Source organism: Pristis pectinata, chromosome 15 (assembly GCF_009764475.1).
Source record: "Pristis pectinata isolate sPriPec2 chromosome 15, sPriPec2.1.pri, whole genome shotgun sequence".
Classification (NCBI taxonomy): domain Eukaryota; kingdom Metazoa; phylum Chordata; class Chondrichthyes; order Rhinopristiformes; family Pristidae; genus Pristis; species Pristis pectinata.
The window spans coordinates 13,313,224-13,332,423 of NC_067419.1; the positions used below are offsets into that span (position 1 = coordinate 13,313,224).

The window sequence follows — 19,200 nt, forward strand, 5'->3', positions numbered from 1 at the left end:
GAAGTTAAAATTTGAATGTGCTAATTTATTGTGGGTATGGTGGTAGGAAAAGAGTGTAGCTTTTTTCTTTCAACTGTATCTTTCTTTCTTGAAAGCATTGACTTTTCCTGGCATGCAGTTCCGTAGCCTTTAACAGCCCTGTGCAAGGAGTTTTTTTTTGTGAGAGTAGAGAGGGGAGACTTTGCTTTGAGGACAACTTGGCCATGAAGGATACCATACTTTTCAGTGAAAGTTTAATCTTGATTTAAAGGCTTTGTTTAGGAAAATGTTCATAGACAGTCTGGGAGGAAAAAAAGCTGCAGGACTTTTGTTCTTAGCTTTAGTTTGAATTAACAACTTTGTTTAAGCAACTGTGTGTGTGTGTGTGTGTGTGCGCGCGCGCATGCATGTGTATATATATAAAAATATAAATGAATTATTAACAATTAACCATTTGATTTATTTTCTAGTACTAGATGCATCAGTATATAAGAATGAATTAACATTTGCAACATTGTAAGTAGTACAAGATTTGGAAGCATCTGGACAGGCACTTGAATCACCAAGGCATTGAAGATGAAGGGATAAATGAGGCTAGTATAGTTAAGTACAATGGTCAGCGTGGACATGGTGGGCTGAAGAGCCTTTTTCTGAGCTGTACAACTCTTGTAACTCTATTTCACACATTGTCTAGTCAAAAGAACTAGCTTAGATGTGGCTGCCAATTGACTTGCTGTGTGTTTCAGTTCCTGATTTCCTGACCACAGATACTTTACCCTGAAACCATTTAATGTACTGCTCATTGCTTTCTTCTTGTAGAAGAGCGTAATTGTGACCCAGTATATGCAAATGTGTTATACTCTGTGGTTATGAAAAAGGAAGTTGAGGATTTGTCTGTTGGCCATCATTGCAATAGGAAAACTCATTTCTGGTGTGTTTCAAATTTTAAGATTATAATTGGATGCTATCTCCCCTTTTGTTTATGTGCAGTACCTCAGTTCAGAAACAATAAAGCCTAATGGTGAATATGAAATCCTAGATGCGATATACTGATGAGGCTGCCATCCATGCCTGAAGCAGAAGTTGTGTTTGTCTGGATTAGTCATTCTGCTTTGTGAGAGTATCCTATTGTTTTAAGTAGCTTCAAAACTGCTTATTGCAGGGGAAAGTGATTTAGAAAAGTTATGACAAAAATCTTAATTCATGGAATGCAAGCACTTCACTGTGCATGCCTAAGATAATATGTCATACGAGCTTTACCGTAGATTTTGCTTGAGCAGTTTTGTATCAACAAAATTTGGATTGAGTAAATATTGTACTAATAGAATAATGAAAATGCTTTTGATTTTTTATATATAAAATTCTCATAATTTACAAAGTAATTTGCACAGGGTTTTATATTCTCTTCTGAATTCCTTTTACCATGTCTTTGTAATTGAAATGTTATCCAAACTTAACAGGTTTGTGATAGGTAATCTGACAGTTGTGCCAAAAAGAGCTTTGTGAGGTAGCTGGATTTTCTCCCTGTTTGAAATTATTACAAGGCAATTGTATGGTTTGAATGTTACTTTATATTTCTCAACCTGAACCTGGATGTTATTTAGATCTGATACTGGCTTGTATATGTTTCTATGGTGCCACTGTTTACCTTATTATAGAGTAAAAGTTAGATGAAGTATGTGGAAATGATCGTTCTAATGAGTTTTTTGAGGAACACTGTTAATTATGCACTGGGGTGGGGGTTGTGGTGATTTGACTTCCCAAAGTCTGACATGAGAACTTGAATGTTAGCTCAAAGTCAAAATATCCCTGCTGAGGAAGTCAAAATCAAGAATACAGGAACAAAATGTGCTTAAATATCGCAAACCAGAGAATACACTTTCAGAGACAGGTGATGAAGGTAGAGGTCATACTGAGTCCCAGAAGACAAGAAGAAAATGGACCATTTTTTCAGGGGAAAAAAGCATTTTTTTTTAACTGAATTGAACAGACTATTGAGAGAAACTGAAGTCAAATCCTGATCTAAGACAGTAACAACAGCAAGTAGGGAGAGTGCTGTTGTAAATCTTGAGATGACTGGGGCACTAGCAGTCTTGAAGTTTTTAATCCAACAGAACAGAGCAATTAGGGGTTACAGGACTCCAAGAAATAAAATTTATGAGTTCCAGTACGGTAAAGTAAGGAGCATCAGAGGATAAGCAGTGTGTTCTGCACATAAATTGTACATATACAATTTTTACACATGCATCAGATGTCTAAGTTAATTGTGTTGTCCTCTCCCATGGTGCTATATTTGTAAAATGTTAAGTAAGACTAGGCCTATTTGCAAACCAGCACCAGCTTATTTTACTTGGAACAAATAAATGAATGGTTTTCCAGTATTGATGATAGTTGGCAGTAAGGAAATCATCTGGCAATGTTCATTTGATTTATGGATTTTGCAATGGTCCCTGGAATGAATTGGTCTAACTAATGGAGTTAGCAAAGATTCTTGATGTGGATTGGAGAAAAAACAAACAAAAACTTTGTATATTAAACAGGTGGCAAGAGTCAGGGAAACAGATGGAGAATCTAAACCAGGATTGAATAGAAGTGAAGTGCATTAGCTCTTCTGCTTGGCACTTGCCTTGCTTCTGCATGTATTTCTACCATGTCAAAAAGTACACTTACTCAGGTAGTGGAAGGATGGAAGTTGAAATGATGAATGCTTTGGTGGAAGGTACAGAAGTTTGCATTTATTAATTGTTCAAATTTTGCAACAATGAATTATAAGATGGTCATTCACAAGATCAGTTACGAAAATTTTGGGGTGTAGCATTACACTGGGAAAATTTGCATTAATAGAAGGTGGAGGATATTGGTTGAACAATTAGAGTTTGGTATGGTGTGTTATGTTGAAACATCGATGCTAAGTATAGAGCAGATTGGGCTTTTACAGAGCTTTGAAATCCAAGTTTAGAGATGTTTATCCACTTTTTCCATACTAGTGAGTTACAATCAGATTAGAAGAATTGACTTGACATGATGAATCTTTTTTTGCCTCCTTAGATGCTGTCTGATCTGCTGAGTGTTACCAGTATTTTCTGTTTTTATTTATGAGGAGAAACAGTAATTTAGAGAAGGAAGAATGGAGCCAGATCTCCTTCTGGCAAATCATTATGCACAGTTGTTCATGCCAAATAAAAACCAGTAGGAAAAATACAGAATACCCCTTAAAGCTCTCAGAACCAGCTAACTGCTACATTCCTTATATAACAGCCCAGAATCAGATTTTAATTTATAAACTGCTTTAATTTAGAGATGTCTTTAGTCTGTGCTGAGTAATCCCATGTTAATCTGAAAACCTGAGAGGCTATCACCCCTGGACATTTTTTTGGTATAACTATTTGCTGGTGGTCCAGATAACTTTCTGTGTTGTCTAATAGTCACAAATAGGCCAAAGTGGTTGATAATGCAAAGTGCTGTATCTCTGGGAGTGAACTTTTTGTAAGATTTATGTGATATTATGTCAGTAAATAATCTGGTGCAAGTTAAATCAAAATTCCTTTTAGGACAAGTCAGTTAAGCCCAAAATATTACAGTAACTATTAATTTTGCAAGGATTTCTTCCTTCTGGCATTTCTGTGGGAGCTATTCTGGTCAAGCATTTTAGACTTCCTGAAGTAAAGCACTGAATTCAAATTGCTATAGTTTCTAGAACTTCCTGGATTTAAATAATTATCTCACATGTTTCTAATGACTGAAAATCAAAAAAAAACTGCAGATGCTAGAAAAAATTATAAACAGAGTTCTTTAAATACTCAACATGTCATGCAGCAGTCATGGTGAGAGAGAGAACAGAGTGAATCATTCAGGTCAATGACCCATTGAGTATTGATGTGAAATGTTAATTCTGTTTTTCTCTCGCCTGACCTGCTGAATACTTTCAAAGTGTAGTTTGAAATAAGTATTAGTCATTTATAATTGAACATTTTGTCACCTTGTTCAAAAGGAATGTTTGTCCTTCATAGCTTCAACACTGCTGACAAAGTTGTATTAAATTAAAGTTGGGGAGATTCTGGCTGATTAAACTGCTTCGTAGTGACTCAGAGGATTTTCAAAGTTGTAATGAGAAATCTAATTTATCTCAATCACCTCTTATTGCCTTGCTCAAATTAAATATTGAATCAAAATAAATCACACACAGGCTAATGGAAAACTGGAACTCTTTTCCCAAAAGAATTTTGAAACTGACTTTGCTGGATTTGAGTGGTAAAGGAAATTAAGGTTAACAGAATTAAAGGAGGTCGTTATAGTTTAGGTAAAGATCAACTATGATGGGGTTGAATGATGGAATAGGTTCGAGGGGTTGTGCTGATGGCTTACAGCTCTAACTATAAGTCAAACTAATTTGATACTTGCCATTGTTAAATTACAGATTCAACGAGAGGAATAAAAAAGCAAAGGCAATTTCTGAAAGCTAACATTAATCAAAAATGGAATGCCAAAATTTCCATTATTGCTAATGGAAGGTGATATGATAAACATATTGGGGACCTTTGTTCTGCTTCCTAATTTTTTACAATCATAGTTCAAGAGATTTGCCCATCTCCTCCAATGGGCTGCCGAGCAGTTGAGTTGGGGAGAGGTAGGACAGACCTAAGGCTATAGATCAGTGAGCAATGGGCCAACAATCATTGATCCACTGATGCCCCCATCATCTAGCTGATTGACTGTCTGCAATAACTCGGGAGGGACAGCTGACCCAGATTCCACAACACCCAGGCTTTGCAAACCATCGTCTGCCAGGCATCTCCCCCTTCCCCACCGCTTAATCCAACTTCCAGTTTGTCATCCTTGAACTTCCCCCAACTTTTCTGTGCATCTCTTTGTTTAACATTTAGGAAGGAGAGGCGATTGGAAAAGAAAATGAGGCCGTTCTGTTAAAAAAGGGATGACATTGTTGCAGAGGTCAGACAGGATCTTGGCAGATAGTGGTATAGAAATTGAAGCAGATTGTGTGAAGCTAATCAGCAACAAGGGGCAGAACATATTGGAGTTGTTTATAGGCTCACAATTGTTGTGGTGTAAGGCATGGTATTAATGAGGAAATTGGAGGTACATGCAATAGGGATAATACGGTAATTATGGTGAAATTTAATCTAGATTAGGCATATCAAATTAGTCTAATAATAAAGAGGATAAATTTCTCAAACACATACAGTGACATGCAAAAGTTTGGGCACCCCTGGTCAAAATTGCTATTACTGTGAATAGTTAAGTGAGTGGAAGATGAACTGATCTCCAAAAGTCATAAAGTTAAAGATGAAACATTCTTTTCAACATTTTAAGCAAGATTAGTGTATTATTTTTGTTTTGTACAATTTTAGAGTGAAAAAAGGAAAGGAGCACCATGCAAAAGTTTGGGCATCCCAAGAGATTTGAGTTCTCGGATAACTTTTAGCAAGGTCTCAGACCTTCATTAGCTTGTTAGGGCAATGGCTTGTTCACAGTTATTGTTAGGAAAGGCCAGGTGATGCAAATTTCAAAGCTTTATAAATACCCTGAAACTTTGTCCCAACAATCAGCAGCCATGGACTCCTCTAAGCAGCTGCCTAGTGCTCTGAAAATTAAAATAAATGATGCCCACAAAACAGGAGAAGGCTATAAGAAAATAGCAAAGCGTTTTCAGGTAGCCTTTTCCTCAGTTCGTAATGTAATTAGGAAATGGCAGTTAACAGAAATGGTGGAGGTCAAGTTGCGGTCTGGAAGACCAAGAAAACTTCCTGAGAGAACTGCTCGTAGGATTGCTGGAAAGGCAAATCAAAACCCCAGTTTGACTGCAAAAGACCTTCAGGAAGATTTAGCAGACTCTGGAGTGGTGGTGCACTGCTCTACTGTGCAGCGACACCTGCACAAATATGACCTTCATGGAAGAGTCATCAGAAGAAAACCTTTCCTGCATCCTCACCACAAAATTCAGCGTCAGAAGTTTGCATAGGAACATCTAAACAAGCCTGATGCATTTTGGAAACAAGTCCTATGGACGGATGAAGTTAAAATAGAACTTATTGGCCACAATGAGCAAAAGTATGTTTGGAGAAAAAAGGGTGCAGAATTTCATGAAAAGAACACCTCTCCAACTGTTAAGCACGGGGGTGGATTGATCATGCTTTGGGCCTATGTTGCAGCCAGTGGCACAGGGAACATTTCAGTGGTAGAGGGAAGAATGAATTCAATTAAATACCAGCAAATTCTGGAAGCAAACATCACACCGTCTGTAAAAAAAAAGCTGAAGATGAAAAGAGGATGGCTTCTACAACAGGATAACGATCCTAAACACACCTTAAAATCCACAATGGACTACCTCAAGAGGCACAAGCTGAAGGTTTTGCCATGGCCCTCACAGTCCCCTGACCTAAACATCATCGAAAATCTGTGGATAGACCTCGAGAGCAGTGCATGCAAGACGGCCCAAGAATTTCACAGAACTAGAAGCCTTTTGCAAGGAAGAATCCCCCAAACAAGAATTGAAAGACTCTTAGCTGGCTACAGAAAGCATTTACAAGCTGTGATACTTGCCAAAGGGGGTGTTACTAAGTACTGATGATGCAGGGTGTCCAAACTTTTGCTTTGGGCCCTTTTCCTTTTTTGTTATTTTGAAACTGTAGAAGATGGAAATAAAAAAGTAATCTTGCTTAAAATATTTAAAAAATGTGTCATCTTTAACTTTATGCCTTTTGGAAATCAGGTCATCTTTTACTTGCTTAGCTATTCACAGTAACAGAAATTTTGACCAGGAGTGCCCAAACTTTTGCATGCCACTGTACAAAATGAATTCCTAATTCAGTCTGTGGAGCGATCATTTAGAAAACTAAATATTGTGCAACAAGAAAGAGTTAACTAATCTTGATGAAAAGGGGTTTCAGGAAAAAGTGACCATAATATGATAGAATTTTACATCGTGTTTGAAAATTCCTGTTTAATTTGAAACCTTGATTTTCAATCTAAAAAGGAAAATATGAACAGCAAGTTCAGAAACTGTATTAAAAAATTATGGCAGGCAATGGCTTGCATTTAAAGAAATAATACATGATTTGCAATGAATGTACGTTGGTTTAAAATTCAAAAATGCAACAGAAGTGATCCAACCATGGGATTCAGGAGAAGTTAAAAACAATATTAAATCTTAGGAAAAGGCATATATAGTTGCTAGAAAAAGCCTAAGAATTGAGAACATTTCAGCAGTCAGCAAAGTATGATCAAGAAGTTGGTAAAGAAGGGGAAAATAGAACCGAGAGTGAACTGGGAAGGAACACCAAAAATGGTCTAAGAATTTCTATCCTTATGTGAAAAGGAAAAGACATTAGTTAGAGGTGGGTCCTTTACAGGTGGAGATGAGAGAATTCATAGCGAAGTTTTGAAAAAAAAGACAGAATTACATAAATTCTTTGTCTTCCCTACATGGTGGAAGTAACAAAGATCACTCAAAGTAATGAAGATTCATGGGTCAATTGTAAATTACAAAATAAATATTGATAAAGTAATACTACAAGGGAACTTAATGAGTCCGAAAACTGATAAATGCCCAGGACCCATTTGATCTATATCCAGAGATTTAAAAGATATGGCTACAGCAATAGTGAATCCTCTGGTTATTATCTTCCAAAATTCTCTAGATTTTGGAATGGTTCTTGAAGATTGGAGGAATTGTGACCCAATTTTAAGAAAGGAGGGAGAAGGAATAGTGGGAACTACTACCCTGTTAGTCTGACATCAGCAGCAGCAAAAATGCTAGAATCCATAATAAAAACATAATATTGAGACACTCAGAAAATAAAATGGTTAACCAGAGTCTACATGGATTTATGAAAGAGAAATCATGTTTGACCCATCTGTCAGAGTTCTTTGAGGATGTATCTTGTAGAGTGAATGAAGGGGAACTAGTGGATGTACTGTTTTAGTTTCTTGAAAAGGTCCTGTACTGGAAGCTGGTTAGCAAGTTTTGAGCATGTGGATTTGGGTGTAATACATTAGCATGGATTGAGAGGTGGTTAACAGATAGGAAGCAAGAGTAGAGATAAACAGATCCTTCTCAGGTTGGGTGGTTTGTGGATCCTAACTATTCACAATCTCTATCAACAATTTGACTGAGGAGACCAAATGTAACTTTGACATGAAACTAGGTGGGAATGTGAGTAGTGATAAGGATGCAAAGAGCATTTAACGGACAGAGACTAGCTAAGTGAGTGTATTGCATCTGCCACGTGGCCCAATGTGGGGGAAAAAATCTGAGGTTATCCATTACTGTCGGAAAAATATAGAAATGCAGAATATTTTTGAAATGGAGAGAAAGTGGGAAATGATATTCAAAAGGACATGGTTGTCCATGTACACAAGTCACTGAAAGCCATTTTGCAGGTTCAGCAGCTAATTAAGCTGGCAAATAGCGTATTAGGCTTCAATGCAACATGATTTAAGTACAAGGGTAGGATGACTTACATCTTTGGTGAGACCATAGCTGGAATATTGTGCACAGTTTAGCTCTCCCTGCCTGAAAAAAGGATATACTTGTTGAAGAGGGAGTAGAGCAAAGATTCGCCAAACTGGGATGGCAGGTCCATCGTGTCGGTGGTGTTGGGATTGTGGGTGATTATTCCTTGATCCCACTCAAAGCACATCAAGAGATTTCCAGGTATTAAAGGAATCAAGGGACATGGGAATAGGCAGGAAAATGTTGTTTGAGGTAGAAAAGTAGTCATGGTTTAGTTGAATGGTACAGCAGGCTTGAGGAAAGACTTTTTCCTGCTCCTGTTTCTTATCTTTTCATGTCCTTATGAACTGTATAAAACAGTGGGTCATGTTTTTATCCCATCTACACAGCATGTGAAATAAAAACTCCACTCACATTCTCTAGAGACTTTAGAATATAGAACAATTTCTTGTACATGGACATGGACTTGACTGCTTACATTGCATTGTGAAGTTTAAAATGTTTGAGGCCTTGTATATGTGGACCAAAATACTAACTAGATTTCACAACATAATTTTGTGACCTTTGACCACAAGTCTGTCAATCATAGAGAACTACAGTCAATTAGTATTGTCTATAACTCACAGCCAAACTTTCAATACCAGATTGCAGCCTGATTCTGATATTGGCATGAGACTGCCTTTGAAGTTATATTGAAGCAAGAGCCACATTGTATTTGTTAGTGTTAAATATCTTTTCCACCATCAATAACCTATCTGTTTTCTTGTTCAGTCCATAAGTGGAATTAAATTTTTGTACTTGACCTCTTAAAAGCTGAGGAGACTTTTACTTCATAGGCCAGTCTTTGAAGTCTTTTGTTTTTTTTAATGCATTGTTTTTCAAGGTAGACCCAGATCACTGTAAACCAGCATTAACAATGCATTAGCTACTAAAACTATATGCTTAAAAAAAACTTTGTGCAAATGTAAAGTTCTCTTCCCACTCAAGTCTTTGCATAAAGTAGGGATAATGTTTTGGATTTTACTTTACAGATTTATGTGCTGCTTCTCTGCTGGAATTACTTTGCCATTGTTATTTTAGAAAAGGGGGTGCCACAACACTTCAACCAGAGTAGCTGCTCTGTAAAATTTTCTGTGCAGGATTAGTTGTGAATTAGGTCTGATTAAACCCATAGTTCATTACTACTTTGATATGACAATTTTATTACTGAATCTTTTGTCTTCCTGTTCAAAAAAAGTAAGGTCATATCTTGGTAAAAATCTGTTCCAGTCAAGAATTTGTTGATTCTTGCAGTATTCCAGGATTTTGTTGTACTGACTGCGACATTTTAGTCTTGTCCAATGAGATGTTGGCAAGCTTCTTTGCTGCTTAATGTGGACAGATAAATCTTTTTTGCTGTTTTTGAAAGCTGATGTAGGACTTTGCATCTTGATTGCCGTTCCTTTCAGTACTAGAACTACTGTAACTTCTTTTGTGAGATCTTTCGGTGCGCAAATTGAATGTAGCATTTCCCTATATAACAAATGTGATTAATTTTAAAGTTATTCTTCATATATGAAGTACTTCAGCATGTTGTGTGAGCAAGTTCTTGAAATGGAATTGAAGTTTAGAAAGAAAAATTGTTTTTATCTTAAATGCTTCTTGGCAGAAAGATTGTATCAGTAAAAGACCCTTGGAGTTTCTTAAATATCATATTTTCAGCTGTCCAGATCCTTGTTTACTTTTGAGTTGTATATCAAAGCTATCAATGCTGTACTGATATAAATTGTTAAAAGTATTTGCTCATTTATATTAATATTTAAAATACAAGAGAATGTTTGACGTTGCTGGGATAGCATGATCACTTCCAGAAAGAACTTTCACTCACTAAAAGCCACTGAGCCTTTTAGTGTGAAGTTAATAGTATCAACTTTACAAGATTTCAACAAGATTCTTGTTATATTTTTGCTTTATGCTTGTTACCGAGGGTTTCTTCAAAGTTCTTACCATAGCACTTTGCAAAAGTTTTTATAAATACAATGGTTTTCCTGTGGTGATTTGGGTAGAAGTAACAGGATGGAAGTCTTTCTGGTATTCATTCTTTCTCAGCAATTTTAGTTGAATCTGGGCAACAGGCCAGTGCACACAAGACAGACTTCAGTAATGTGCATCTCCCATTACTTCACTGATCAGCAGTCTTGTCTGCCGGAAGTGGTCAGGGTTGGTTTTTTCCCCTTTTTAAAAAAAAAACAGACACAAGTCAATTTATTTAAGATGAAACAATTACTATTACTATGATCATATGATTTTTAAAACACATGGTTTTAGTGCATGCCTTTTAAATTGTTAGCTTTAGATCTTAAGTTCCAGTGAATATGGAAAAAATATGGGAACCCTTCACCAGAGTTCCTTCAGTGTTAGATTTTGGTATTGTAGATGGATACAACATTGATATTTTAAGGGAAAATATCTCTACTTATAGTAAATATCATTAAAGTTCTGAAATGGCATAAATTTTAATGTTCATTGATAAAAATAATTCTGACAACCAACCTGTAAGGATCAATATATCATTACATCTCTTTCATGTGCTATTTTCTGGGAAAGATTCTATGCCTGCCTCTATAACAGCTGTCTTGTAAAGGATTTGGCTTCTTTGCTTCAAATACACTTTCTTTTTTTAAAAAAATCTTTTTATATTTATGTGCAAATCATGGAGCATCTTTTGTATAGTTCACTATATTTTATGAATCCTGTTCTAAACATGCTACCTTGCGAAGGAAATGCAGTAAAACTCAGATAACCCAACATCAGATTAATTGGAAATCCTGATGGTCTGGCATGTGGTAGCCCGGTATTTGAGCTGAGGTCCGGAGTGCAAGTGGGGTGTGCAGCCAGAGCCGGGGGTCGAGCTGGGATCAGGGTCTAGTATGTGGGCAGGGTGTGAGGCTGATGGTGGACTTGGGGTCTGGAACTCATGCTGGTTTGTGACGAGAGACAAGTGTCTGGGCTGCTTGTATATTTCCTGCTCTCTTTAAACTCACTGGGTTCACTGGAAAATTTATTATACTGCTTTGTTAAGAAAGTGAAATAATTGTGTACTTGGGTATAAATAGGAGTAACTTTCAATAGTCCCTAAAATCTGATAGTATGACACTATCAAAATCCTGAAGAAATGGGATTATTGGAGTTTTACTGTATTATGTGTAATGACTAAAAAAAAACAAAGCATGGTCAAATAGGTAGGATTTAAGAGATGTTTCAGATGTAGAGAGAGAGAGGGTTTGCAGGTGAGAGAAGGAAAAGAGACTTCAGAAATAATTCCTCAGCATAGAGCCTACATGATGGACAATACACCTGACTATGTGGAGGAGAAAAAACCAGTGGATGATGCACGAATGCAGTATTCTCTGTAGCTTGAGAAGGTTATGGAGATGCAGAAAGACAAAGCCAAGAACAATCTTAAAATGATGAACTGAAGTTGAACTGGAGCCCTTGGTAGACTAGACTCAAACATATGTGAGTTCATTCTTAAGAAACAGAGACTGAGGATGTCAGCAGCAGATAAGCTGAGGTAGATGCACAGTTGATAAGTGATAGAATTAGGGAAACTTTCTGATGGGGAATAACTGGGATTTGAAGCTCAGCTAAGAGTTGAAGAGAAGTTAACAAGGTGAAGTAGTGGTAGGCACTATGCCAGTCTTGAACATGAGATTTTGATTATGCAGCAGAAGACCTACTTGTATATGAAGAGTGGGAGTGGGCAAAGATAATTTTTTTGTAGTTGTTAGAATGTACAGTAGTGTATTTTAAAAGATGAGCATGGTTCATTTTATTTTGTTATATTATAGTTTTAAACTAAAAGTATATATTTGCAGCTATGAGGTTTGTTTCATATGTGCAGTATTGTAATATATGTTGTAAATGTCTAAATATTTAAAACATAAAACATAGAACAGACTACACAACCGCCTGCACATGGTCTCTATCCCTCCATTCCCTGCCTGCTCATGTGTCTGTCTAAATGCCCTTTAGTATTTGACATTTCCATCATGGGAAAAAGACTCTGACAATCTACCTTATCTATGCCTTTCATAATTTTATATACTTCTGTCAGGTACTTCTACCCCTTTCAGCCTCTGATATTCTGGAGGAAATATCCAAGTTTGTCTACCTTCTCCTTAATAGTGTCTAATTTACTAGGGGATACACTTTTTAATGACTTTGAAGTTGACTGTAAAATCTTTCAGTACTTGTCACAAAGCAATTTTTAATCTTACTGTTGAGCCATATGGAAAATGTGAAGTTTCAAACTTATTTAATAATCTTGATTGAGATCACAACTCAATATCCTTCAATTAAATCAGGGTTCCATTTATCAGGCAGTCATCATTGGAAATGTTGTGCCCATAAAGTCAGATGACATCAAACTGAAGTTTATCTAACTCGTATCAATTTGCTAACTTTAATAAGCTACAATATTATTCAAGTATTTCAAAATAACCTACTAGCCTAACCAGGCACTGATTTTATTTCTTTTTCTTCCAGACTCTCTCATCAGCTGTTGTTCAAGTATTTGCAGCAGAGCGGAGTTCTCACTGGACAAAAAAATGCTGTGGAGTTGCCTGCCTTATCAAAGACAACCCACAAAGGTCTTACTTTATTCGGATATATGATATAAAGGTAAGGTATAAATCCCAGTCTTTTATCCAACGTTTTTCATTTCATTTAATGATATAATAATTGATACCTTTGGCTTTAGCTTTGGATTGACAGACCTTGATCCTGATTTCTCTGATGCTATTTCCACCCATCTTGCTTTCCTGACTCTCAGGTTAACTGATACTATTAGCAATGTGTTCTTCACTGATCCTATTCTTTTCCATTTCATAACAACATCAGGCTTTTCAAATAAAGAAATTCATCCAACCTTGACCCTTAAACTATCTCGGCTATTCTTTTCCTCTCAAAACTGTTGTTGCCCTTCACCCTGTCTGTAGCCATTGGTCCTATTTTTTTCAACCAGCTTGGGAATTTAAATTTGTTTGGGTGATGGGAGAAAAGATCATAAGGAAAAAGTAGTCACTTAATTTCCTTCCAGGTCCATAACTTGGGTCTGCTCCCACTCCGCTGCTGCATTGCTTTATATCTTTACTCTTCTGTCAAATCAGTAAAATGCACCTTGTTGTAGACTGTTCTTTTTTCCTGTCGTCCTTTACTAGCACACTTCCTGTCCATATGTTTTTGGTAACAAAAGAGCCTTCATTTGTGTTGTTCACTCTATGGAGTTCTACATAGTACATGAACAGTTCTTTTGAATAAGGGTAAAAACACTTCGCTAATTTGTACCAAATTTCTCTTAAAATGGGCTACCAGAGTGAAATGATACCGGGAAGAGGAGAAAGGCAACAGCCATGTGATGATGGACGTTAAAACACAATGTTGGCCCAATCAGCAGGGTAGATAGGCAGCAAAGTGGAGGGAAACAATTAACATTTCTGTTCTGATAAAACTCATTACCTGTTCTGTTTCTTTCTTCACAGGTGCTGCATGATCTACAGCATCCAGTGTGTTTTATGTTGTCAACATTTACAATCTGACTTGCATTCTTATTTTAATTCTAATTATTGCTAAAATTAGAGCCTCAAATTTGAGTATTTTATGTACCCAGGCAATAGGAGTTCTTTACTTTGAAAATTTTTATTTTAATAACTTTTTTTGTTTTTTTTTGCCATAGGATGGTAGACTAATGTGGGAACAAGAAATTTACAACAATTTTGTGTACAATCAACCTCGATCATACTTTCATACATTTATTGGTGATGTAAGTACTTTTATTGTTTTGCAGTCTAGTTTTGTGTTCCTCTGAAGTATCATTGATAAATAAGTACTTCTAGGTGTTAAACTAACAATTTGAATGAAGACAGAAATGTTATCAGTAAGCACTGGTTGACATATCACTCAAGAGTTTCCTCACTTGGAATGAAATCTGTCTCTTCCTGTGATGGTTTAATTACCATCCCCTGTAATTACTTTCACCTTCCAGTATTTCCTCCATTCTTTTTTTTGATTTGTTTTAACTTTGTATCTCCCTGATCTGATATTATGTATGAACTAGAATTTGCAGTCAGCAGTAGAACAATTACTTAATTGATTTTTTTTTAAATAAAGCTCCTCACAAAGATCTGTAATGTCTCTGAGAGCTTAGGCTTTTCTGACACATTGTTTCAGGCGACATTCCAAGGGGAACCCTGGTATGCAGTTGCCAATGTCACCAAACTGGCCAAGCAGCCAATCAGTATTGAAGTAACACGACGGTCAAATAATTAAACTAATCAGAGACGTGGGCTGTTGGAGTCTACCACAGCACTTGGGGAATTTAAATTCAGATAAATATTGTAGAGTAAATAAATAGTTGTGATTAGTAATGGTGATCATGAAATTACTGGGTTGTTTTAAAAATTTATCTGATTCACTAATGTCCTTCAGAGAAATAAGGCAGTTCATATATGGCTCCAGACCCAAAAATGTGATACTTAACTGCCCTCTCAATCCAGTAAGCCACTCCATTCAAAGAACAGTTAAAACAGACAATAAATGCTGACATTCTGACAAACTACATGCCAAAATCTAAGTCAACTAGATTGGGATATGCAGTAGCATTGTCCAGCATTCCCTTATCCAGTCATAAAGGGCTAATCACAAGAATAATACCTTGTTTTCTTGACATAGTACAATGTAGGAGATCCAGATTGTTGTTCTGCTGCTTGTATTCGCAACCAAAAGATGAGAATGAGAAAATTGCATGAAATTACTTGGAGCTATAGAAATGGTTCTGTCATTTTTTTTGAAAACTTAAGATGAGGGTCAAATGTACGAGCTAGGAGCAGGAGTGGGCCTCTAAAGATTGCTGTTCCATTTAATACGATCACAACTGATCTGATTGTAACCCAGCTTCACATTCCTGTCTACCCACAGTAACCTTTCACCACCATTATTTATCATGTATCTATCTACCTCTGTCCTTAAAAATATTCAAAGACTTTGTTTTCAGCAGCCTTTGAGGAAGAATTCCAACAGCACTTGACCTTCTGAAAGAGAAAGTTTCACCTCGTCTCTGTCTCAGGCGGCCAGATATTTATACAGTGACTCCTAGGCGCACTCTCTATATCTGCACTGTCAGGACCCTTCAGGGACTTGTATCTGTCTGTCAATTCCCCATTCACTCTTCTAAACTTCAATGGTTAGAAGCCTAGCCTGTCAATCTTTCCTCATAAAGTAACCTACCCATTCTAGTTATTGGTATAAGCTGTTTCCAACAGATTTAGCATCCTTCTTTGAGTAAGGAGACCCAGTACTATACATGGTACCCCAGATGTGGTCTTACCAATGCCCCATATAACTAAAGCATTACCTCATTGATGTATTCTGTTCCTCTAACAATAACAGTGACATTCTGTTAGCTTTCCTAATTACTTGCTGTACCTGCATATTAGCCTTTTTGAATCATGCACCAGGGCACCCAGGTCCCTCTGCATCTCAGAGCTCTGCAATCTTTCACCATTTAGATGGTGTACTTTATTTTTCCTCCCAAAATGAACAATTTCATATTTTCTCACATTATACTCTGTTTTCTGGATCTTTGGCTACTCACTTGACCTATCAATATCTTTTTTTAGTGTCCTGATAGCTTCTTCACGATTTACTTTACTATTTGGTATTATTGTCAAATTTAACAGCACCTTCATCCAAATCATTTCAAGAAATTGTAAAACAAAAATGAAGCTTGAGCACCAGTTGCTGTGGCATATGATTCAATACATCTTTCCAACCTATTTGTTCCTACTCTTTTTCCCGTTAGCCAATCTTCTGTCCGCACTGGTACCACAACCGTTCTCTATCCTTTGTCCTTCGTTTCACAATGACCTGTAAAATCTCATCATTACTTATGTTTTTAACATCATTATTTATGTTTTGCAATTGTCTCTTTCCAGACAAGCCAAATTGGACTTAATTTTGCAAATGAAGAAGAGGCAAGAAGATTTAGATATGCAGTAAATGACATAATTGGAAGACGACAAAGGAGAACTGGTATGTGTCCTAATTGTATTTTAGAAGTGTGCTTTTTAAAATGGCCCTTTGTAGTTCTAATTCAGAGTTTCAACATAGTGGACTGTTTAATACTTTTTACCACTTAATTTCACTACATGTTTTTCAATAGAATTGATGACTGTTTAACACTTTCAGCCACTACACTTTATCATTGTTTTTCTTTGTGCCCTGAGGAATTAATCTGAGCTACACGCATGTTTTAGTGAGATAACCAAATAATGCTGCATCAGCTTAATGGACACAGAACTATTTAATTTAAAAGTAGGTTCAAATGTGATTTATTTATAGATTTCAATATATTTTGATTTATTTTGTTTCAACAGAGAAAAGACGAGATCCACCACCCTTAAATGGTACGTATTTGACCTTGGTGTTAATTAGATTAACTAATTTAAACTAAAGCAAAATAGTGCAGATATTGAAAATCTGAACTAAAAGTAGAAAGTGTTGCAGAGAGAAACAAAATATGCATTTCAGATAAATGATGTCTCATCAGAACTGAAAGAAATTGTAAGTGAAAATGAAGAAAGGATGGATCTGTGAAAGGGTGGAACTTAGGATTGATTAAATGACCAAATAACATTGTCAAACAAAATGATTCACTTTATAGTTTTCAGAGCCAACATTTGAGTTTAACATCTTAACAATTGTCCCAGCCACTCCCATTTCCTTTTTCCAGACAACAACAGTTGGTAAATTCTGTTTCCATTTCTCCAAATCCATCTTTGTTTGTTGTCCCATCATTATTATTTTTGCCTTGTATTACTAACAATTTTGTTGTTTCATTTCTTTCCTCCTTCAACATTGAAGTTTCCCTACTGCCCTGCCACTGTATCACCAACTTTTTACAGTTCTGATGAAAGTTTGTCGATGTAAAATGTAACTTTGCCTCTCCCATCACTCATTCTGCCTTGCTTGAATATTTCAGACATCAGCTGTGTTTTGCCTTTGGAGGCGAAAAGACAGATGGTGCCCACAGTATGTGGAAGTGGAAAATGCACTGCACTTACGACGTAAAATACTCTGCACTAACTTGCTCAAGCCTGTTCCAACAGCACCCCCCATCCCTGTAATTTCTGCCAGCATGAAGGACAAGAGCAACATGAGAATATCACCACCTGCAGGTTCTCCTCCAAAGTCACTTGCCATCAAAGTATATTGCCTGTGCTTCATTGTCACTAGGTCTGATTCCTGCAACTCCCTGCCTATGGCACTGTGGGAGTATTCTGACCAGAAAAACTGTAAAAATGTCGCACCACTTTCTGAAGGGCAATTAGGGATGCCAGGTCCAGGAAAACAAATAAGTAAACGAGTAAAAACTGGTTACAACCTGGAAGGAGGCCATTAAGCCCGCCATCGTGTAAGAGCAGTCCAGCTAGTCCCTCTCCCCAATCCTGCAATTTTCTTTTTGTCTTTCAGGGGCTTATCTAACTCCCTATTGAATGTCACAATTGATTCTGTGTCTTTTCTACCCCTGGTGGAGCATGGAGCATCTTAACCACTCAGACCTTAACCACTCGCTACATAAAAGTTTTCCCTCATTACATTTTTCGTTCTTTTGCTAGTCATTTTCCCTAGATCTTGACCTTTTTGCCAGTAAGGCTATTTTTCTCCATCTAGTTAGTCTATACCTTTCATAATTTTAAATGCCGTCATCAGATCCCCTAGCAACTACCTCTAATCCAAGGAGAGCAGCCCCAGCTTCTCCAATCTATCTCATCCACAGAATCATTCCAGTAAATCTCTTTTGCACCCTCTGAAGTGTTTACATATTTCCTAAAACATGACACAATACTCCAGTTGTGGCCAAACCAATGAATTAAAGTGTGTTTAAATGTTCTTCATGACTTCCTTAAACCATCTGCTTCTATTTATAAAACTCAAGCTCCTGTATGCTTTTTTTTAAACTATTTTAACCTGCCCTGTTGCTTTCAATGAAATATGCACATGTAACCCCAAATATGTTTTTTTTATCCCCTTTTAAAACAGTGCCCTTCAGTTTATATTGTCTCTCCTCATGTTTCCAACAAATATGTAATACCACATTTCTCAACATTAAATTCTTCTGCTACTTCTCTGCCCATCCAGCAGCCTGTCTATTATCTCCTTGAAGTCTATCACTATTACGACACCTCCAGGTTTTGTTTCACCTCCAGATTTGGAAATTGTGCCCTGTACGTTAAAGTCATTAAAATAAAGAGAGGCTGCAATCTTAATATGTGTAGAATATGTAGTATTATTACACATGGATAAAGGCCACTTAATCCGTTGGCCCTGAGCTGACTTCCTGAATAGTCATTTCAGCCCCACTCCCTAGCTTTTACCCCACTTTTTCCTCCTCGTATATATCCAGTTCCTCTTCAAAAATGATGACCTAAATATCTTTCCATCACTCTGAGGAAGTAAAGACCAGGTGATGCCTCCACTGTAAGTGGAAAAAAGTTTTTCTTCATGTAATCCCTGTTTCTTTTGCCACTGACACCAAATCTCTAGTTGCTGGCTAATCTGCCAATGGAAACGCTTTTCCTTTTATTCACTGTCTAGACCCTGTAAAGGCTGAAGGATGGCTCGGACTATATTTGATGAGTATGTTTATGTACAGCAGAAGATAGGAGGCTATGAACAGTTAGGTGTAGAGATAATAAAGGTATTGAGGT

At 36.8% G+C, this 19,200-nt stretch overlaps 1 protein-coding gene across 1 annotated transcript in view; it reads left to right on the plus strand.

Annotated features, from left to right (window-relative positions):
• wasla (WASP like actin nucleation promoting factor a) overlaps positions 1-19,200 on the plus strand; it is a 47,886-nt gene that overhangs the window by 8,823 nt on the left and 19,863 nt on the right. Inside the window, exons 2-5 of the mRNA XM_052030336.1 lie at positions 12,980-13,114; positions 14,169-14,255; positions 16,426-16,522; positions 16,867-16,896. Coding sequence (XP_051886296.1) covers positions 12,980-13,114; positions 14,169-14,255; positions 16,426-16,522; positions 16,867-16,896 — 349 coding nt within the window. The remainder of the gene's footprint in view (positions 1-12,979; positions 13,115-14,168; positions 14,256-16,425; positions 16,523-16,866; positions 16,897-19,200) is intronic.